The sequence below is a fragment of the Erythrolamprus reginae genome, chromosome 4, assembly GCF_031021105.1.
Source record: "Erythrolamprus reginae isolate rEryReg1 chromosome 4, rEryReg1.hap1, whole genome shotgun sequence".
Lineage (NCBI taxonomy): Eukaryota > Metazoa > Chordata > Lepidosauria > Squamata > Dipsadidae > Erythrolamprus > Erythrolamprus reginae.
In genome coordinates this window covers 65902500-65926495 of record NC_091953.1, presented here as the reverse complement: position 1 = coordinate 65926495, position 23996 = coordinate 65902500, and the positions used below count along the sequence as shown (strand labels likewise).

The window sequence follows — 23996 nt, the reverse complement described above, 5'->3', positions numbered from 1 at the left end:
ATTCCTCCCCTAGAGAGATGGACAGACAGATGGGATTGTCCTTAGGAGGCAAAACCCACATCTACTCCATCTTGTCGGGGTTGAGTCTGAGCCTGTTGGCACCTATCTAAATCCTAATAGCCTCCAGACACCGGCACCTTACTTTTACTGCTTCACTGAGTGGACACAGGGTGGAGATGTGTAGCTGAGTGTCATCACCATACTGATGGTAACTTATCCTGTGCCCTTGGATGATCTCACCCAGTGGTTTCATTAAACAGCAGGGGTGAGAGGACCGACCTCTGAGGAACTCCACAAGGGAGGGATCTAGGAGTCGCCCACTTACCCCCTGCTAACACCAACTGTGACCGACCAGAGAGGTAGGAGGTGAGCCATTGTAGGATAGTGCCTCCCACTCCTAACCCTCCAGCTGGCACAGAAGGATACCATGATTGATGGTATCAAAAGCCGCTGAGAGGTCAAGAAGCACCAGGATAAAATAATAAGATACAAAAATATCGTAAAAGAAAATGGAAATATAAAAATGAGAATAGAATTAGAGAATGAAGGCATAAAATTAGAATGGTGGGAATACCTCCAGATCAAAACAAGATATGTCAAAGAAAAGAAAGATCGAGGAATTGAAAAAGAAAAGATATTGAACAAAATACTATCAGGGACACATGAAAATTAATTAAGAAATTTTATTGCTACCTACTAACCCCAAAATTAGAAACGGTAAAAATAAAAGTAAATAAAGAAAAATGGAACCAAAACTTTAAAGAAGAGATAAAATCAGAGGAATGGCAATCAATATGGGACAGGAACTATAAATTGACATTAGCCACAACTTACAAAGAGAACTGGATAAAAATGTTTTATAGATGGCACATGTCACCCGCCAATTTAGTCAAGATAGAAAAAAAACAGTCCTCTAATTGTTGAAAATGTAAAAAAGAATATGGTACGTACTATCACTTATGGTGGGAGTGTGAAAAGATCAAAACCTATTGGGGGAAAATAGATATTGGCTTGAGGAAATTTTGGGAATTAAACTAGAAAAAACTACAGAGTGCTTCCTTCTAGGAATTTTTCGTCAACATCTGGATAAAAGCCAGTTATATTTGGTCATCCATTTAACAACTTTCAGCCTTCCATCCTTCCAAGGTGGGTAAAATGAGGACCCGGATTGTGGGGGCAATAGCCTAGCTCTGTTAAAAAAGTGCTATTGCTAAAATGTTGTAATCCACCCTGAGTCTAAGGAGAAGGGCAGCATTAAAAAAACCGAATAAATAAATAAATAAATAAATAAATAGACTGCAGCCAGAATAGCATACGCACAAATGTGGAAAAATGAAGAAACACCACAGGAGGGGCAGAGAAAATTATATATTGTGCAGAGATGGACAAACTAACATTAAAACTCAAAAACAAAGAAGAATCTATATTTTATAACTGTTGGGATTTATTCTATCGCTGGCTAGAGAAAAGGCCACACATCACAGCATACTAAAGTATTAAAGTATAAAGAAAAATTACCTGGTGATAATGTATAATGGAAATTTGGAAAATTAAGATGTTTATACCAATTAAGATTATTACTCTTCTTTTTTTCCTTTTCAATCAGTAATTATTAATTATTATTTAAAATAGGCAATAGAAAATGTACATAGTATCATTATACAGACTTGCCGCACACTCGCCCGCTTTTTATTCTTTCTTTTTTTTAATTCTTTGTAATTTTTAAATGTATATGTTTGTATTGTTTGTTGTATATATATATATATACAGGTTCAAGTCCCAGTGGGTATGGCTAGCTGATGAGGCCAAAATAAGGCCGAAATAGATCTATCCTAGTCTCCCTTAATTTTCAAATTCAGCTTAAACATGTGACACATACAGATAGAATTGTCGGCTATCAATAAAAAAAAAAAAATTAACTGCCTTGGAAATGGCCCTGGGTTGGGCCGAGAGGCAAAAAAGGAGCTGTGGTGTTCCTTCAATATACCAGGGTGATTCGACACAAAATGTAACCCTTCCCTGGTACAGAGCTGAAGGGATTGGATACTGTAGCCTAGAGGATAATTCTCTGCCTTACAAGGCAAAGGTTGCAGGTTCAAGTCCCAGTGGGTATGGCTAGCTGATGAGGCCAAAATAAGGCCGAAATAGATCTATCCTAGTCTCCCTTAATTTTCAAATTCAGCTTAAACATGTGACATATATATATATATATAATATATATATATATACATACATACTATATATATATATATATATATATATATATGTGTGTGTGTGTGTGTGTGTGTGTGTGTGTCACATGTATATATATATATATATATTTGTTTTCTTAGATTTTCACTGGTACAGGTATGACGGTCTTGGTATATTCGGGTTTCTTCCCATGTAGGATCCTACACGGGAAGAAACCCGAATATACCAAGACCGTCACATCTATATATATATATGATGAGGCCAAAATAAGGCCGAAATAGATCTATCCTAGTCTCCCTTAATTTTCAAATTCAGCAAAAAAAAAACATGCGACATATATATATGTGTGTGTGTGTGTGTGTGTGTGTAAATAAAATTTAATTTAAAAAAAGAAGCACCAGGATAGAGGATTGACCCCTATCCCAGGCCCACCAGAGATCATCTGTCAGCACGACCAAAACAGTTTCCGTGGTGCAGCCAGGCCTGAATCCTGACTGTTGAGGGCCCAGATAATCGGCTTCATCCAAGGACCATTGGAGCTGGAACGACACCACCTTCTCAACATCCTTCCCTATAAAGTGAAGGTTGGAGACAGGATGATAGTTGTTTAGAACAACTGGGTCCAGGGAAGGCTTTTGGAGGTGGGGGCGCACAACTTCCTCCTTGCAGGGAGCCGGAAAGGACCCCTCCCTCAAAGAAGCATTGACAATCTCCTGCCTAGCTCCGTGTCATCTCGTACTGACCGAAACCAGCCAGGAGGGCTGCCGATAGGCCGGTACTACTGGTACTGGCGTCAGGGGCCCGGCCAAATTGAAAAATGGGGGGGGGGGTTTGACCCGCCACTGTGTGCCAGCCCCCTGGGAGAGAGAGAGAGAAGAGTGGAAGGAAGAGAGAGAGAGAAATGATAGAAAAAAGGGGAGAAAAAAAGAGAAATGAGAAAATGATTGAGGCAGAGAATGACAAGAAAGAGAGAGAAACAGAGAGAAGTGACTCTTGATTTAAAGCATATGGTAAAAGCATTTAAATAACAACAGAGAAAAAAACCCAGCCCTCACTTGTTTTTATTAATAGTTTTGCTGGTTGTTTTAGTTTTAATAGTAATGTATTTTGGTTTTTTTAAATTATTAATTTCTTTTAATAAAAAAGAAGGTGTTTGTTTGTTTGTTTGTTTATTTATTTATTCATTCATTCATTCATTCATTCATTCATTCATTCATTCATTTATTTATTTACCAGTCCCAAGTTTTTCCTTATTTCCAGATTGCATTTCTTCTTGGTGAGGTTCCGCCCATTGCTTCTTGTACTACATCTGCTCTGTGGCAGCCCTTTAAGGATTGGGAAACTACTATTATATTCCCCCTCAGTTTTCTATTTGTTGAGCTAAACATACTCGTTCTCTTAGCCCTTGGTCATAGGATTTAGCCTCTAGGCCAGGGGTGTCAAACTCAATTTCATTGAGGGCCACATCAGGGCTGTGTTTGACCTCAGAGGGCTGGGGGAGGGCTTGCCCAGGGTGTGTGACCATGGTGGCATGGCACGGGATTTAGGGGCAGTAGTTTTAAAATGATGGGGGGGGCAGACACTTAGGCTGTATGGGGCCCCAAAATTCCTGATGGCGGCCCTGCACAGGTCCAATAAGCTTACTAGGCTTACTAGGTTATTATTCGGTAGCCACCTTATGAATTGACTGTCCAACAGTTTTTGACAGCTGATCTAAGCAAGACAGCCTGGCAGTTGATTGAAAGAGCTATGGATTGTCAGATGGTTTTCCCATCAGCTAATGAAGTTTAGAAAGTAGAGGAAAGCAAAGCCAGAGAGCTTCATCAATGTCCACACAGCTGAAATCAAGACATAATCCAGCAGAAAAGCAGAACAAAGGAAGGCTAGGGAGCAGTATTAGGGACTGGAAATGTTATGCTAGTATAACATTTTGCTAGTTTAAGGATGGCTGAGTAAAATTTTAATTGAACTGCAGGGAAAAAGTTTAAAAATCATGAAGGCTGTAAATGTCGGCACATATATTTTGCAGTAAGTGTTTGTGTTATTTATTTTTGAATAAGGATGCATGTGAATCTGAATGTCAAAGTCTCCTCTTTGGATCCAGTGTGAATTGAACAAGCCTTCACTGGTGTGGTGCATCCATAACAGGAAGCAGCTGTCAAGAGAAGACTATTAAGAAGGCTTCATTTGTTGATTCAGACCACAAGCTTGTCTACTCCAGCATTCTCTTTGCACACTGGTCAGTAATGTTCCCCTGGAAATCTCCAAAGAGATTGCCAGTGGTAGAATGGGAAGGCATGCAGTCTCCCCTTTCACATCCCCTTGATGGGAATGAAGGTATTTTTCTGTTGTATGCACAATACATAACATCTATCATACCATGTAAATGTCAGTCATACACACCTCTGCAACTTGTGCTGTACATGTATTTCTCTACCAGCTTCTAGTATTTTCAGTTCTCCATGTCAATAAGGGTAAATGTTGAGCCCTGGAGAAGCAAATTAGCATTCTAGAATCATGTTTCTATGCTAAATGAGGTGCTTTTGCTATCTGAATTATGGTGGTACCTTAATCATATCATCTGATCTCAAATTTTCAAACCCAGGGGATACTGTTCTTTCTCTCCAATTCCTTATTTCCTTTTGCAATTCCTTGTTTCCCTGGGGAAGGATATCTATTCCATGATCTTTGGTCATAATTAATCCATGACTTTTAGCATGGCAAGGTCAACATGCAAGTGATAATTCATGTAAATCTTATATTCATTTGTTTACTTATTTCATAGTCGGCTTTTATGCTTTTAAGACTTTTATTTTTTTCTATGAAAATAATACCTCCCTGGATTTAAATACTTTAGCTCAAAACTGAATACCAGATTATTTCTCATATCACTATTGTGAGAAAAATGCACTTTAAGAGCTTTTTTTTTTTTTACACAGTTTAGTATGCATTACATTTTTCTGGGGTTTTTTTCTATTTTGCTTTCAGGCAGCAGGTAGGAAGATTGAATACATTCAAGTGGGTAGCACCAATTAATTATATATCGGAAGTATATGAAGTTTAATTACTTTATGCCCTTTCAAAGATTATAGCAGATAAACCCCCAAACTGATTTTTCCAGTATCCCATGGTAGTTCAGATTTAGGTGTGATTTAGAGAACACGTACCTTTAAATTAATCATTTCTCTTGACGCGTGCGTGCGAGAGAGAGAGGGAGGGAGAGAGAGATTTTCCTAGGCATAAAGTTTGTGTGAAGGACATTTCACAGATGAAGAATGAAGATACACCCCTCCCTTCACCAGATGGCTAACTTTCAGATTAAGGAATTAAGATAAATCAGGTTATGATAAAATACTTCATACAAAATAGAAGCATAAATTTATATTAATCTATAAACCACTAATAAAGAAGAAAGCATGCACATATGAAAAGTGATTAAAATATTTATAACAGAAACATAACATTGAATAATATTTAAAATTTTGCAATTTCTATTTCTGATTGTTCTTGCGTTCTGGCTTGAATCTTGATGTTTACTATATTTTAAATGACGTCTTCAAGCATTATCAGCAAGAGTAGGATTTCTCCAAAGTTTACTTTGGAGAAATATTATTTGTCGAGTGAGAATTTTTGTTTTTATTGGGCTTTATTGTTTTGACAATTTTGTTCTTGTTATGATTATTTTAATTGTTCTTTTTGGATGTTCATATTGATTTGTAATACGTATTTCATTAGCCCTCCAGAGTTGTGAGAATAATTGCATAAATAAATATTTCCTTCTGAATATCAATACTTATTGTTTTTAATGACTTGTTTCTTTTTTTTTAGTTTATTTGTTGGTTTTTACACATAATGACTTGTTTCAATATCAATACTCCTTGTTTCATTCAACAACCATTCAAAGTTATGATGACATTGAACAAGTGGTACTTACAGCCAGTCCTAGAGTCCTAGAAGTTCCAGACATCCCAGCATCCCATAGTCATATATTTTCAATCTGGGTCCTTGGTACTGCCTTGCTCAGATTACACTTGTAGCACTCCATGGTCATGATCACTGTTTACAATTTTCCTTGCAAAATAAATTTACAAAGTAAATAGGAAAACTCACAGTAAGTCACTCACACCCTCCCCCACCTGGCAGCAGCTACCTCTGGCCCTGTCATACTTGCAATGTGTTAGATTTGCGTGCAATTGACGCGAGCCACAATAACAGTTCAGTACTTTATTTTTTTACAAGCAGTAGTGGTAGCAGAACTGCCAGCAAGCTCCAGATAAGCCACAAGAGTTTCCCTGAAGGCTGCTGGCCACTGACAGTCGTTCATAGTTCCCGCTGCATGAACAGTGGCTACTATGCAAATAACTTGATGTAACACACTGCATGTCGCACCTTATCTGTCTGCCAGCCTGCTTGTGAGCCGCCCAGGACTCACTTAACAACCTGCATTCCTTGCTTAACGATGGCAACGGGGAGTGCCCGGATTGCGATTGCTAAGAGTAGCTGTCTTATTGCATTGTTTAATGATGCCAATCCCAATTATTTTTCTTAACTGAGGACTATCTATGAAGCATAGTAATTGTCACATAAATTGGATAGGGTGGGCAAGCCCCAGGCCCCTTCCTGAAATGTCCTTACTATCTAGTGAGGCCTAATAAGTGTGCCTTCTCCATGGCTATCCCTACCTTATGGAACACCTTCCTACTGACACTCTGCAGCCCCTTCCTTGATAGTCTTCCAGAAGACCATTAAAACTTAGCTCTTTTCCCTGGTACCATGGTAAAGTAGTAGAGCCTATGAAAGGTTGTGGAGTCAAAGAAGATCCCATAGCAGATTATAGGTTTGCTTAATAATTGTCATTGTTAAGCAAACCTATGGTCTTCTATGGGACCTTCTTTGACTCCACAACCTTTCATAGGCTCTACTACTTTACCATGGTACCAGGGAAAAGAGCTAAGTTATAAAATTGAACCTGCCAGGTGAGTGACCCAATTAATGACCATCACATATTCTGACATGATGGGCAAGTTCCATTACGGTTGGAAAGTGATGACTACCTATAAATCATTTTAAATGCTCTAGGCAGTGGTTCTCAACCTGGGGGGTTGGGACCCCTTTGGGGGCCAAAAGACCATTTCACAGGGGTCGCCCAAGACCATGGGAAAAGACAAATTTCCCATGGTGTGAGGAACTAAAGCTTCCATTCTTCTGCCTTAGAACATATATTTATTATCCAACCAATCAGGTGTTTACAGTGGGGGTATCCCTCTGACCTACCTGCCAATCAGCTTAAAGCTCTGTTGGGAGAGTTGGCACTAGACTTGGTTGAGAGTCACCACAACATGAGGAACTGTGTTAAGGGGCCATGGTATTAGAAAGGTTGAGAACTACTGCTTCTAGATATTATATCAGCAAGAAAATTAAAACTGGATTTCTTGGCCAGCAGCTAGCACCTTTAGCAAATGGCAGTTGAGATACATTTACATTTCTATCTGGGCAAATGTACTGTATATTGAATTCAGCTTAGATCGGGATTAGAGGTATGGGGCAAGGCAAAGTGGGAGGTTTGTTGGTTGCAACCTCTACTAACTTTTCTTTCTGTCACTGTGTCCTGCTACTTACATTATTTTTACATTTTTATGTTACATTGAATTTTGTATTTTATATTGTATTTTCCTTTTTGCAGTGCAATTTGGGTCTGCAATCCATAATTACCTCAGGGACCTTCTGCTGCACGAATCCCAGCGACCAGTTAGGTCCCACAGAGTGGGTCTTCTCCAGGTCCCGTCCACCAAACAATGTCGCTTGGTGGGACCCAGGGGAAGAGCCTTCTCTGTGGTGGCCCCGGCCCTCTGGAACCAACTCCCCCCAGAGATTAGAATTGCCCCCACCCTCCTTGCCTTTCGTAAGCTGCTTAAAACCCACCTCTGCTGCCAGGCATGGGGGAACTGAGATACACTTCCCCCTAGGCCTTTAAAATGTTATGCATGGTATGTCTGTATGTATGATTGGTTTTTATATAATGGGTTTTTAACTGTTTTTAGTATTGGATTATTGTTATATACTGTTTTATTACTGTTGTTAGCCGCCCCGAGTCTGCGGAGAGGGGCGGCATACAAATCCAATAAATAAATAAATAAAATAAATAAATAATAAAATAATAAAGTTACTTTTAGTTATGGAGTGTTGTTTCAGAAAAATCCTGGATCTTCCTCTCCAACCGCTTTCTCAGAATAGTGCTCAGTTGACATTCAGTAATGTCAGGGTGACAGGTATCTAGACTAAGCCCCTCCATCCTGGCAACTTATCCCTTTGGTATTGTGAATCCTACCTCCCAGGCATCTGTCTATTTAATTCCCTCCTGCCATAAGGTCAGTTACTGGTTGTTGTTTTTCCTGCCAGCAGGTGATGCTTGTGGCAATAGAAATGGAGCTGGGGAATATATTTGACTACATTTCCTTAATTTGTCCTGTATTAAAAGTGTAAGGATAGCAGCAATCACCAGTCAAGAAATGAGGCACAATAGGACTTGGCCATCATCAGGGGAACGTAATTTACATTAGCATATATTTAAACTGATTCAAGAACTGAGGAAATGGAAATTAATGTGGCTGTGTGGGAAAGTTCTAAGCTATGGTACATTTTGTTTTTGCTTGGTGTGTTTATTATTTAGCCATTGTTTATTTTTAATGCACTGAGCAAACTCAGTTAATTATGGTTTATTGACTAAAGTGTTTCAAATACAACTTATGAGTCATTGAATATCAGTGCAGAATTAGTCATAAATGTTTGCAGTTCTTTCATTGCAGAAAGATGACATTAGAAATAAGCATATAAGGATAAACCAATAAGCATGTAAGGAATTTGGGAAATTGATGAAAATGGAAGCAAACAGGAATAATAAAGTACTATGCCTCAGTAGTATTCAATATTTGTAAATTAGGCCATTCTAGATTTTACTCTTCCATGTGAATATTCAGCATTTCTAGTTTCTTCTGATCCATGTGAGGAATATTTTGTATTAGCTTTGGAGTACCGGTAATCATGCTTTATTGCATCATAATGCTTTTTCCCCCTTTCCTTAAAAATATTGAAGGGGGTGGAGAAAAAATGTGATGTCTCCTATCCAACCTCTCTTAAGCAGAAGGAATTGTTTTCAACTTAAGTACAGTATAATTATTAGTCTGGAAAGTACAAGACTGGAAGAAAAATCTAAAGGACAGGTAGACCAGTTCGCTTAGTAACCATGCAAAGTTACAACAGCACTGAAAAATGTGATTGATGACAGTTTCTCATAGTAACGATGTTTGCAGCATCCCCATGATCATGTGACTGAAAATTCAGCTGCTTGGCAACCAGTTCATATTTATGACCTTTGCAGTCTCCCAAGGTCACATGATCACCTTTCTAACAAGCAAAGTCAACAGGGAAGCCAGATTCGCTTAACGTGTTAACTAATTTAACATAATAATATTTTATTTTTGTCAAGTTTCCAATAACAATGATAAAAATACCTTGAAACATTGATTCAAAGCTGCAATCAAATAAACTAAGTTGCCCAACCTATTGCCATTATGGCTGGGATAAGACTGTAATTGCAGATATTGGGAAGGCACCACACTGGGAAATCTTCTTCTAATAATTCCTATGAGTACTCAGTAGGATTTTCTTTTAAGCAATCATAGTTGCGTTGTGAGTGGCCCATGGCCGGCTCAGCTGATCACGGACTTTGAGGAGAATGAGCTAGGTCTGTCTGGGTATGCTAGGCCAGTGTTTTTGACAGCTGAACCTGAGAGTGAGAGTGAAGGGGAGTTAGAACCTGGGGGACCACCAGAGACTATAGAACCTCCAGCTATGGTAATGTCAGAGTCAGAGAATAATGGCTACATTGAGACCAATTATAGATGCTAGAATTAGAAGAATGAAAGATAGACACAAATATCTCTATAGACGTAAATTCAGACATTGAATATCTCTATGTACATGTGGCCATCCCTGGGAGTATAAAAAGAGAGGCTTATGGGAAAGTGGGTGTGGAAGATTGCTACAATGGAGAGGAAAGACTTGTAGCAGAGAGCCGTTCCTAATCCTCCTGAATTCTGAAATCCTGGCTTTGTATGGAACTTAGTGAGGCTGAATTGGCAGTCGGTCTGGCATTCCGATGATCTCATTGCTGTTTTTTTAGCATGTTTCTTGATAAAGACAATTGTATAAGGTTGCCTTTGCATCCGAGTCTTAATTGTAGATTAATTATTGGTAATTAACCAGCCTGGGCAGAACAAGTTGTCAATTTTTTAAATTTGGAGTACGGTATTTAGTAATTTTCAATGAAGGGAAAAACAAAAGTAATTAAGATAATGTGATGAATAGACTATTCTGGTTTCCATTCTTGAAATCAATTACTGTATTCATATAAGAACTGCAGATGTTAAACAAATGTTATTCATTAAATATTCTTTATATTATAAAGTATAATAATGGAACCAATGGAAATTTAAAAACCTCATGTAGTTTGGACAGCATTTAAAAAATACAATGATTTGACAGAAAAGATTCTGAATAACATAAAGTTTAGGTCTCAAAGCACAAGTTAAAAAACTACATATTTCTGTAAGTAGGTATAGCCATGATGGCATATTTTGTCTCAGAAATATTTATGTGGACCACATGATGTTTAATGCCTTTCTCAAAGTGAAAACGGGACAAGGAGAACCAAGTGTTTGTATATACAGATATGTGTGAAAACTCAGTATTGCAGCTGTAAATAATGGGTTAAAAGAAAGTCATTTAGCTTACAGTAGAGTTTAACAATCTATTCAGCTGCTATCACACATTCTCTTGTACAAACTCCAATGAAAATAAAAATACATTTCAAGCTTTATGAAAACAGGCAATCTTATTTTAAGAATATCAAAATGTTAAACACTTAACAAGTAAAATCTTACATCAAATCATATGAGAATATTGAAATCCCATGAGATTAACATTTTTGCCTAAATCCGTAACTTATTTAATATTTTATGAGATTTTTGACCATTTAAAATTGCTTGTACATTTTCATTTGATTTGCCATGATAATCTATTTGCTGTCTTTGCTGTATCTGACTTCTGTCTTATAGCATTAAAATAACATTGGGCAATGTTTAATAGCTCATGGCTACACTATAGCCTTGTGGTCTTCTACAGCAGGGGTCTCCAAGTCCAGTTGTCTCCTGAAAAAGTATCTTTGGGACAACCATGACCTGGATGACTGAGAATCACTAAAGAACATTTGGGAATCTCACATTTGGATTGGGTGGCATATAAATCAATTAAATTCAATTCAATTAAAATTAAAATTATTTATTCATTCCTTCATTCAATTTCTATGCCGCCCAACTCCCTAAGGACTCTAGGCCAGTGTTTTTCAACCAGTGTGCCGTGGCACACTAGTGTGCCGCGAGACATGGTCAGGTGTGCCGCGAAGCTCAGAGAGAGAAAGAAAGGAAGAGAGAGAGAAAGAAAGCAAGAGAGAGAGAGAGAAAGAAAGCAAGAGAGAAAGAGAACAAGAGAGAGAGAGAGGGAGGGGAGGAGAGAGAGAGAAAGACATAGAGGGAGGTAGGGAGGGAGAGAGAGAGCAAAAAAGAGAGGAAGGAAGAGAAAGAAAGAGGGATAGAGAGAGAAAGAAAGAGGGAGAGAAAGAGGGAGGGAGAGAGAAATAATGCAAAAGGGAGGAAGAGAGAGAGAATTTTTTTGTCCAAACTTTTTTTAGCGCCCCCCCCCCCCCGCCCCACTCAATGTGCCCCAGGGTTTCGTAAATGTAAAAAATGTGCCGCGGCTCAAAAAAGGTTGAAAGTCACTGCTCTAGGCAACTCACAGCAAAAATATAAAACATCAATAATAATATCTTCCGACCATTAACTCTCCTGAATAAAAAAAAAAAGTAAATCGCCATAGGTGTGGCTAATATGAATTCATTTTCTGTGTCTTCTAAGGGTGGGAAAAAGTTTGCTTCCAGAAGGCCTTCTATTCTGATTCCCTTTCTTAACTTCAATCACTGTCCGCCCCACACCCAATGCAGGCAAATGGATTAAAATTGGTCGTGGCCTATGCCACTGCCTCACCCCATCAGCATCAGGGCTCTGCAGGCCTTGTCGCTCCAATAATATCCTTTGCCACCCATCCAGACCCCACGTGGAGATGGGTGGCATTGCAGGACCAGAGAGAGGCTGTGGTTGAAGGAAGGGTGCAAAGGGCTCTGCCGGAGGCAGTGGTCTCCTTCCTGACATGGAAGTCCAGATAAGGCCATCTGGAGCTCCGCAAGGCAGGTTGTCTGTGTGTCCCACTCTATGCTCCACCCAAGAAATGGGACAGAAACTTTGCTTCTCTACCAAAGGTGAAGCAACCCAGTGGGCAGAAGAGTGTGGCTTTTCACCTGGGTCTTTCTGCCTTTCCATTTTCCCTTTCCTGGATGGACCTTACCTCCCCACCTACTTTGTCTTTTGATTTGTCTTATTTTTTATATATAGGAGGCAGCCAGCCATACCCTACCCCACTTACTGCTTGGCACGTGGTGGCAACAACCGCCTAGTGGACATGCTGCGCAGCTGCCTGTGTAGAAAAATAAATAAGATATCCCCTGAAAATAAGGCCTAATACTTATTTGGGGCCCATAAAACCAGATTATCTCCAGAATCGCCTTCTGCCACACGAATCCCAGTGATGTTAGGTCCCACAGAGTTGGCCTTCTCTGGGTCCCATCAACTAAACAGTCGTTTGGCGGGACCCAGGGGAAGAGCCTTCTCTGTGGCGGCCCCGGCCCTCTGGAGCCAACTCCCCCCAGAGATTAGAATTGCCCCCACTCTCCTCGCTTTTTGTAAGCTCCTTAAAACTCACCTCTGCCGTCAGGCATGGGGGAACTGAGATATTCTTTCCCCCTAGGCCTCTACAATTTATGCAGGGTATGTTTGTATGTATGTTTGGTTTTATAAATAAGGGTTTTTTAGTTGTTTTAGTATTGGATTGTTACATGCTGTTTTTATCACTGTTGTTAGCCGCCTGGAGTCCACGGAGAGGGGCGGCATACAAATCCAATAAATAAATAAATAAAACCAATAAATAAGAAAGACCTGGTTTAGGACCAGGTCTTAAACACAGTATTAAAGTCCCTATATAATAAATACAAAAATGAGGGTTTTTCAGATTTAGACTTTAGCAGAAAAACATTTGAAAAATAGCAGGAAAAGTGGTGAGAATAGCATAGATATCTTTAATTGATATATAAGTAGACATAAAAGTAGAGTATCTGTTGAGCTTTTCTCCTGATAACTTAATGCACACATCAGTCTTTAATGCAGCCAATTTTGTGGTATGTTTGTTATTGCTTTCTTTTAGGACTTACAGTTCCAATGGTGACACTTGACCAATCTCAATTGGTCTCAGAAAACAATACAAGATCAAATTAATACATAGGATAGAGACCACCAAAGAGAATTGTTTCTTGGTTATATTTGAGGCTGGAAGAAAAAATATATAGGTGGCAAGGGCAAAACACTTCAATAATACATCCAAAACTGCATGGATGCAGTCATCTTAAATCAAGGTAAATTTGGAAATATCTATCCTTAAATATGAAAGCATTTACCACCCCATCTTTCGTGAAGATGTCTTGCTAATTATTTTTCATGTACAATGTAGCCTTCCTTATTCTAACAGCCAACACCACTAAATTTGTTTTTTTCTAATCTGATATGGAACCATCTTCTGCTGACATGTCTTGCTGTATGCATGATTGGCTTTATTTGGCAATGACCATGGTAAGGAATGGCAGGGCTGAGATCTGCGCATCTCCTATTGGCTGTTTATAGCTGTTGTGGACCTGCCCTCCAGAAGTGATTGCCATGTAACCTCCTTGGCCATTTTGATTTGTGCTATTGGACTGACATGACATTAGGTGAGCAATAGTATCCATGTTTTTAGAGAAAGTAAGAAACCAGAACCTCTCTGAAGTGATCTTCCAGGAAGGATATGCTTTTTTCTGCATAGGTTGACAGGCAGACAGGAGGATATGTATTGATACTTAAGGGTTCAGATATGTCTATGCTTATTACATCACTCTAGTGATCTATGAAATCATGCCTCTTCTACCAGCCCAGTGCGGGAACTATTGGATAGACACCACCCCCCCTACGCACACACATACACACACCTTGGGCAGGAAAATTATCAATTTACACCTTAACTTGCCCCAAAGTAAATCAACCAAAGCAGAATGATGTTTGCCTGTAGGGACAGAGCAAATCTTATTGTTGGGAAAACTAACCCAGCAGGGAATTCTGGGATTTGAAATCTATACACCTTAAAGTTGCTAATTTGAGGAATGCTGCTCTAAGTGGATGTTAGTCGTCAGGCATGGGGGAACTGAGATATCTCCCCCGGGCCTATACAATTTATGTATGGTATGCTTGTGTGTATGTCTGTTTAATAATGGGTTTTTTTTAATATTTTAAATTGTAAATTATTAGATTTGTTATAAACTGTTTTTATTGTGTTGTGAGCCGCCCCGAGTCTACGGAAAGGGGCGGCATACAAATCTAATAAATAATAATAATAGTCAGTCCCCAATGGAAGGTAACAATATAGGAGAGAAATAAATAAGAATGCAGTCTGGATTATCTGCTTTAGCCCAGCTCATTAGCTGCTCAGCTCTTGTCCACAAAGCCACACTCTTCTGTCAGTCCCTGTTGTTCAACACTGAATCAAATAATAATAAGCAGTTGGAAACAGTGGATTTTATCTTTCTACAGATGTCCAATATTCACTTTTGCATAATGCGCTTTCTGTACGACCCAGCCTATTTAGTCAAGAAATAATCTACTTGTGAAAATGAAATGAAATCTGCATTCTTCATTTAGATACTGGAAATATACAGATTTATTTTCATCTGAGTAGTCTATCTATTATTTGGGATGCAATTTAAAACTATTTAGAGGTTGTACATGGAAAGTGTTGTGATTTGTTTAATCCTAGTGAAATGAAAGCACTAAATTAAAACTAACTGGCTTGCCTCTCAGAATGGTAGGCACCCCATCATTGGAGGTTTTCAAGAAAAGGTTGAGTAGCCATTTGTCTGAAATAGACAAATGGGTACAGACAGGGATTGGACCAGAAGACCTGCAAGGTCCCTTCCAGTCCTATGATTCTATGAATATTTCTACGGATTAGGGTACCAGATAGCATCAAATTGCAGGAAACCTGAGTTAACAATATACAGTAGTTCCAATGAAGTGTGCAGCTAGCTCTGTATAGGCAATTGACAGTGGATAAGGTGAACCACCTTGTTTTCCTAAGAAAGCTACATTACCAAGCTTAATAAATCCAGTAACTAACCACCCAACTGACCATCCAACTGGGTTATTGGTCACAGAAAGAAAAAAAAGAAAAGCTTCATATTCAGGCTTAAGTGCTTCCACTTACCTCAAGTAGCTCTTTGAATCCTAATTATTATTAGACCTACAACTTAATCCAATATATCCAAGCCCCAAGCAGAACATTGAAAATGTAAAGTAAAAAGTGTGAAAGATTGCCATATTTAAATGATGATCAAAATGCAATAATCAAGACGAGAAAGGAAAAGGAAAAGAAAATTATGATATATTTTGTTTATTATTGCTCTCAAAGGGCTTGATAGTCAAATATACAGGCTATGTTCTATTAAACAAGAACAAAATAGTGGAAAGTATAAAATCTATTCTTACTGTTCCAATCCAAAGAAACTGATATTCTTTATGCCATACACTGCTATTTTAAGAAATATTCTTTCACATACACTCTGCTTATTTGTTATTTCGTTTGAAAGACAAACCAAAAAAATGAGCTATCATTGTGCAGTGTTGTACACTTTAGTTGTCAAAGTGGATGCGTTTTTCAAGACTTCAAACAAAATTTACTATGGTTTTAAAAACAAAGTATGATCAGTATGTTAGGATATGAAAATAAAACACAAGTGTGACCTATGTTTGTCCTCCCGATAATAGGCATGCACTACCTTCCATTATCTGTCCTAAGCAGAAAGTGGACCTCTGCTTATTCTTCCTAGTAGCAATATTCTCAATGACTCTCCCTCTGATCCCACCCTGTCTTTTATCTTTTTAATCTATTAGCACAGAACTCCTTATAATCCCAACATAAGACATGAGGCCTTTCTACTTGTCTTTTGTTAAAGTGTTTTCAACATCTTTGCCAGAAAGCAATTCCATACCATCTGCCAAAGGCAAAAAACTTCCAACAAGCAAGATTTATTTACCAAGCTTAAAAAAATTGTTTGCCTAGTCAGAAAACAGAATAATTCTTAAGGATTTAAAAACAAACACAAACAGAACTATTTATTGAGTGAATTATACATCATATATGGATTCTGCTCCTTCTCCCAAAATCACCTTATTCAGCCTACAATGAAGTGAATCAGAGTTGTCTGTCCTTAGAGACAAGGTGAATATAATTCTTTTTAGGAAGGATTGCTGTTTATTCTGGGTCTGGAACAATGCAGCAAAAAGTAGTATTCTAAATATGAATGAGTTCATGCGGAAAATAAATGATTGTGCATCGAACTTTGCTGTAGTAGTTCCCACTGCTAGAGATGAGTTACAAAGCTGCAAAATCAAAACAGTATGAAAATACTTAAAATGAATTCGAAAAGAGAACTTTAATTGTGATGTTAGTGTTTGAAGTTAAAATATGACATATTTACCCTTGGCTATGAAAAAATAATTATTTAGTAGAACTGTTCAAATAATATAAATTAGATAAGGGTCTAAGTTTATGAAGAATTTTAATTATAAAGCTGAGTCAGATTCTGTATATATATATATATATATAAGGATGGATGGATGGATGGACCTGATGCCAAATTTCTTTCCAACACTGAAAAAAAGGAAACCACAATGGCCACATGCTAATAAATGAATACTTCCTTTCTAAGTATTTGCAAACATCAGTCAGCACAGGTATAGATTAAAGGTATCTGCTTGCAAATTCTATGAGGTTTCTTTCTGGTGGTAAACTATTTACATACAAAATCCATTAAAGAGCTGCCGTATAAGTCTAAATTTGGTTGGCATGCAGTCCACTTCAGCCTCATAGCTTTCTAAATGGAGGCACCGCCCATGCACTGGAATTGGATATGGATGCCACATAAAGCTATTTAGCTCGTCTAGGTATATATCCAAGCCAGAGAGAGTAAAAAACCATTAGTGTAACATTAGCATGGCAGAAAATTTGTAAAAAAGGTATAACTTTACCCCAACCTCCAATGTTTAGGTATTAAAGCAACTGTTGGTTTACATGGCAACATATATGGATAACCAGCCAACTTAGATCCTACCGCACCATCTCTTCTGATTGCAGCTTAAAATATTTTCAAGTAAGCATATATCAGATTCAAGTCCTAGAGGTACCATCTTGTCCCCTAGTTCTGAATGCAAGATCTTTCCATACTGCCTTGCTGGTTTTTTTCATGTGTTTCATAACACACCATGCAGAAGAGTTTGAGCAGAAGAGACTTTTTTTAAGAAACTCTCAAGACCCAGAGACTGAGCACTCTGAGATATGCCCATCTAAATTACTGGCTCATCATGACACTTTTTTTCTTCTTCTTCTTCAAAGAAAGGACAAAGCAAAGCAATATCTATATGAGCAATTGAGCCAAACATTTTTCAGTTTTAATTATGACAACATTGAGTAGAAAGATGTTCAAAAATGAAAGAGACTAGAATTGCATTACGTTTTAGGAAGTTTTGGTTGAAAATATGCATTTATCTGTTGGATGATGCTATTATCAAAATACCACTGTTTTGTGGAAGGTAATAATTATTAAAATAAAAATATCTTTAAAATAAAATGTCTGGAAGAATGATGCAGCTTTTTTTCCAAATGAATCTTCCACAAGAAATGTTTGTAAATAAATTAGACATTGTGGCTTATTGTAGCAAGAAGAAACATTCCATAATTTCTCTTGCAAAGCAAATGTGACACTCTTAAAAGATAAAGTTATCTGAAGATGCTTGTATTTCCCTCTGAATTAATCTTTCTGTCTGCCACAAAACAAAACAACCCCACCCCATGAGATTAGGCCAAATTTCTCTCAAAAATTACAAATACAAGGATCCTTGGTCAGGTAAGTAATCAGCTTTTTCCATGCCTCTTGAATCTTCCAAATTCTTCAGTCTTGGCTCAAGTATTGTTAGTTAGCAGTTAATAAGAAAAGAAGATAAGTTTTCTAAGTGTCTTTCTTTCCAATGAAGTTAATTTGATAACATTGTCTTTTATAGTCAAAATGCATTTGTAAAATTATTTCTTTTTCTTGAATTCTTGGTTGCCATAGCTGGAGCCTTTTTCTATTTCCGTTACTCCTATCAGCCTGCGGCCGCCAAAGGATACTTTATATAGGAAAGAAAAAAGATTGCATTATTCCAGGAGTAATTTCAACATTCAGTAGTGCAAAATGTATGTAAACATAAAGATTCAAACACAATCCAAACACTCCAGATTGGATATTCTCTCTGAGGTTTTTTTAAAGTGACAAACTCTTACATCAAGATAAAATCTATAAGTTAAAAAAAATGGATATATATAAATATGCATTACTTGTGTAAAATGTATGATGTTTCTACCAGGTATTAGGAAAAGGAAAAGCAATTCTACTGCCACGTTACCTGAGAACAACTCTTCAAAAGAAGAAAAATGGTTGAGATAGACCCTTGCTCAAAATTTGAGTCAGAATCATTCCTATTAACTAAGGGGTATCTTCCTAGATACACTTGTACAGCTAAGCCACCATAAACAAGTGTCCAATGTTAGGCTGAATATCAAAAGTTAGAGAGGTATTGCATTGCTCAATTGCAAGGAAGAAATCTTTGAAATTCTTAACATGCATGATATTTCAATAGGCTAGATCAGTGTTTTTCAACCAGTGTGCCGCAGCACACTAGTGTGCCACGGAACATGGTCAGGTGTGCTGTGAGAGAGGAGAGAGAAAGAAAGAGAAAAAGAAAGCAAGAGAGAGAAAGAGAGAGAGACAAACACACACACAGAGAGAGACAGAGAGAGAGAGAGAAAAGAGGGGGGAGCGAAAAAGAGAAAGAAAGAAAGAAAGCGAGAGTGAGAGAGAGCAAAAGAAAGCAAGAGCGAGAGAAAGAAAGCAAGAGAGAAAGCAAGAGAGAGAGAAGGAGAGGAAGGGAGAGAGAGAGAGAGAAATGAGAGAGAAAATGGGAGAGAAAAAAAGAAATGAGAAAATGATTGAGGCAGAGTGAGAGGGAAGAGAGAGAAAGAAAAGAGAGAGAGAAGTGACTTTTGATTTAAAGCATATGATAAAAAGCACCCAAAGAATAAGAGAGGAAAAACCCTCTGCCCTCACCTCTTTTTGGAAAGAATAAGAGAGGGGAAAAAACCCAGCCCTCACACAATGGGGGGATATGATGACCCACTTTACAATTGCAGCTACTTATGAAATTACAGCTCCAATTGTGGCTAAAAGCCAAGGACCTTCTGTATGTACAATCTTATATTTGAATTAAAATACAGTGGGACCTCTACTTAAGAACTTAATTCGTTCCGTGACCAGGTTCTTAAGTAAAAAAGTTTGTAAGTAGAAGCAATTTTTCCCATAGGGATCAATGTAAAAGCAAAAAATGCGTGCAAACCCATTAGGAAAGAAATAAAAGCTTGGAATTTGGGTGGGAGGAGGAGGAAGAAGAAGAGGAGGAGGAGGACAGTTACTGTTGAAGGAAGAAGGTGAGAGGGGAATCAAAAAAATCCAAAACTTTAAGGTTTAAAAAAAAAGAGGGACTTTGAGGCAGCGAGGAGCAAGCACCTCCCATACACCCAGTGCCAGGCTGCTTCCCATACTAGAGAGAAAAACTCAGGCAGGCGAGAGAGGCGTCTGCTGCTGCTGCTACCTGCTTCCTCTTCCTTCCCATGCTGAAGGATTCCCCTCTCCTCTCGCTCGCTCACTTTGTAGCCGGCGCCTTTCCTTCACTGAGGTGATTCCTCGATTTGGCTAAAGCTGAGTTGATTTGACTGGGGCGAAGTGCCCCCTTTTGCCCAGGTGCTTCAGGAGGCAACCTCGCGCAATGACTATAGCGAAGTGATTTACTCCCTTCTCCAAGCACCCAAAGAAAGCAAAATGCTCCATTCTCTCTGGGCTGCCACAGCCTCCTTAAATGCCACCGAAAGGCTCCTCTGGCAGCCCAGAAAAGCCCGAGATGGCCAGGATTAAAGGGGGAATGGCAGGAAGCTGGCCAGGCCTTCGTGCCGCTCTCAAAATTTCCTGGGAAATTTTTCCGGACACAGGTTCTTAATTAGAAAATGGTTCTTAAGAAGAGGCAAAAAAATCTTGAACACTCGGTTCTTATCTAGAAATGTTCTTAAGTAGAGGCGTTCTTAGGTAGAGATATCACTGTACAGTGGTACCTCGAGATACGAGTTTAATTCGTTCCGGACCTGGGCTCTTAAGTCGAGCAGCTCTTATCTCGAACGACTTTTCCCCATAGGAATTAATGTAAATAATTTTAATTGGTTCCAGCCCTCAAAAAACTCACAAAGTTAGTCTAAATTATGCAGAAAGACATGTTTTTAATGAAGAAATGTACATGTACATATAAATGAATAATGAAGTTTCTTTCACTTAACTTGTAAACTTTCTTAAACTTTTAAATTTACATATGTTCAACTTCTCTGCCACCCAATCCTGTAGGACAGAGGTCCCCAACCCTTTTTGCACCAGGGACCGGCTTTAAGCGATCAAGAGAGGAATGGGTGAATGAATGGACGGAGGGTGGGAAGGAAGGAAGGAAAGAGGGAAGGGACAGGAACAGAGGAAGGAAGCAAGGAAACTTATGAAAGGGGAGAGTAAGAGAGGAATGAGTGAAGGGAGGGAGGGAAGAAGGTGGGAAGGAGAAAGAAAAGAAGAAATAGAGGAAGGGAAGGTAAAAGAGAGAAAGAAAAAGAGCAAGAAAGAAAGCTGCAAGCACCCCCCCCCCGAACCCCCCAGGTTGGCTGCAACCTTTTAAAACACGTGCGCCGCTTCGCAGCTGTCTCCTGAAGCCGAACGCGGAAGTTAGCGTTTGGCTTCAGGAGACAGCTCCTTGGCGCTTGTATCTCGAATTTGGGCTTGTAAGTAGAACAAAAATATCTCTCTCCTCCCAGCTCTTATCTCGAGTTGCTCTTAAGTAGAGCAGCTCTTATGTCGGGGTTCCACTGTACAGGCAAAGTAGAGACTCAGCATGACCAAGCAATTGAAACTGGGGAAAAGGGAAAAAAAATATATCATCTTTATATATCTACACATAGGTTAAAGATGCTACTTTTGCATCTTTTATATCATTAACAGAAATACATCTCCTGGATTTTTCCTTTCTCTTGGTAAATTGATTTCATCTATCAAATTCTATAATTAGCACACTTTTGCTTTCTTCTATTTTTTTCAGTGGAAACTTGAACTAATAAGAATCTGTAATAGTTCTAGGACAGCTAGCCAAAGAATAAACGTAAAATGGACAAAATAGATACAAAAGCAAATTTCAGTTCTAATGAATGAGTTATAAAAAATTCTCAATGCTAGTAATGCAATATACAAAATACTGCTTTACAGTGAATTTCATTTCTTAAAATTCTGAGAGGAAGGGGCTCAGCAGAAAATTTGAACGATTGTTCTGAAATTAGTCTAAAATGTTAAAAAATATGTCACAAATGATTAGCTACTTTTTTTTGTTAAAGTGCCAGTTCAAAACAGAAATAATATCAAGAGATGTTATTTATTTCAATTGTTTTAAAAAACAACTTACCATATTTTTCAGAGTATAAAGCACATCTTTCCCCCCGCCCCCCCCCCCCAAAAAAATTGGGTGAAAATTTATGTGCATCTTACAGGCGTTTTTGGCCTCCCGAACCCTCTCTACATCACGTTTTTGCTCTCCCCAGCAGGCCACAAACGGGCAGTGCAGAGTGCGTCTGGGTGCCTGGGAGGGCGAAAACCTGATGCACCAAAAACTGTTGTTTTCTTATTTTCCTCCTGTAAATTTAGGTGTGTCTTATAGTCTGGTGTGTCTTATATCTGAAAAATATGGTAAGTCCTGAAATCCACTTCCCCCCAACATAGTTTGGAGAAAAAAGCATTCTCTTGAAACTAAGTCTCAAAACATGGGTGACTCTCTTGCAACGAAAGCCAAAGAATCTCATAATCATCCTTAAAAATGGACACTTGTATTATGGCTTAAATATTAATGGAATTCTTGATTAACCCAAGGTTTCTTCTTTTCAACAGCATAACCTGGACTATCCATTTATTATTTACACATTAGTAACAACCAGGAAAGAATAGGCCTTTCGGATCAACTGCAAATCATCTAGAAAAGTGAAATTTTATTCCATCCTTGCAGAGGAGAGCAAATACCTATAAGAAAATTTATGATTTGGAGACTGATGTGTAATGTCAGTTCATGGGGTGAAAGGAGTCAGGGCAGGGGTGTCAAACTCATTTTGCATTAAGGGCATTATGGTTATCCTCAAGGGGTCAGTTGCATGATGACTCACAGCGGCCAGGTAGGCGTGGCTGGATAGACGTGACTTGGTGGTCACAGCTGGGTTTCTGTAACACGGTGGGCTTGACTGGGTGGGCACAGGCAGCTGACTCGGGCTAGAACAAGTCGCACCAGCTAACTTGATGTGGAGACAATTTGGTGCCCCACAAGCTTACCTCCCCAAACTGCTGGAAGCCATTTGTGTGGGCACATACACACACACACACACCACATTACGTTTTTGGGGACTTTTATCCATAGAGGATGGAGAGGGCATTCCCCCCAAGCCTAGGCGTGATTGGCAGTTTACAAACTCATATGTGGATAAAAACCTCCATGTCTGGAATGGTGTGTTGTATGTGTGCGTGTGCATGCATGCGCACAGCACACCAAAGGAGACATTCATTTCCCAATCCCAGGTATCACTGATATCATTAGCATTTCTCTGTCCGGTGCTCCCTCCCAGTAAAGCAGGAGGAGGATGACACTGCTACGTGTGGAAGCACAGAGGAGAAAGTTTGCAGGAAGCAGTTTCCTCCAAGCCTAACTTCTGCCATGACAAATCTCTAGAGAGTAAGAGGATGAGGCAAGGGCGCAGCTCTCTCCAGTCCTGCACAAGGGAGGCTGGCCCTTCTCGAAAGAGGAATTCCCGTTTCCAATAGAAACATAGAAACATAGAAGACTGACGGCAGAAAAAGACCTCATGGTCCATCTAGTCTGCCCTTATACTATTTCCTGTGTTTTATCTTAGGATGGATATATGTTTATCCCAGGCATGTTTAAATTCAGTTACTGTGGATTTACCAACCACATCTGCTGGAAGTTTGTTCCAAGGATCTACTACTCTTTCAGTGAAATAATATTTCCTCACGTTGCTTTTGATCTTTCCCCCAACTAACTTAAGATTGTGTCCCCTTGTTCTTGTGTTCACTTTCCTATTAAAAACACTTCCCTCCTGAACCTTATTTAACCCTTTAACATATTTAAATGTTTTGATCATGTCCCCCCTTTTCCTTCTGTCCTCCAGACTATACAGATTGAGTTCATTAAGCCTTTCCTGATACGTTTTATGCTTAAGACTTTCCATCATTCTTGTAGCCCGTCTTTAGACCCATTCAATTTTGTCAATATCTTTTTGTAGGTGAGGTCTCCAGAACTGAACACAGTATTCCAAATGTGGTCTCACCAGTGCTCTATATAAGGGGATCACAATCTCCCTCTTCCTGCTTGTTATACCTCTAGCTATGCAGC

General features: G+C 38.8%; 1 protein-coding gene across 3 annotated transcripts in view; it reads right to left on the bottom strand.

Moving 5' to 3' along the window:
• Positions 1-15815: 15815 nt before the first annotated feature.
• The window catches only part of AGPAT3 (1-acylglycerol-3-phosphate O-acyltransferase 3), a 92493-nt gene continuing 84312 nt past the window's right edge, over positions 15816-23996 (bottom strand). For all 3 annotated transcript variants that reach the window (XM_070750517.1, XM_070750516.1, XM_070750518.1), the window contains one exon: positions 15816-18605. In XM_070750517.1, coding sequence (XP_070606618.1) covers positions 18517-18605 — 89 coding nt within the window. In that variant the 3' untranslated portion in view covers positions 15816-18516. The remainder of the gene's footprint in view (positions 18606-23996) is intronic.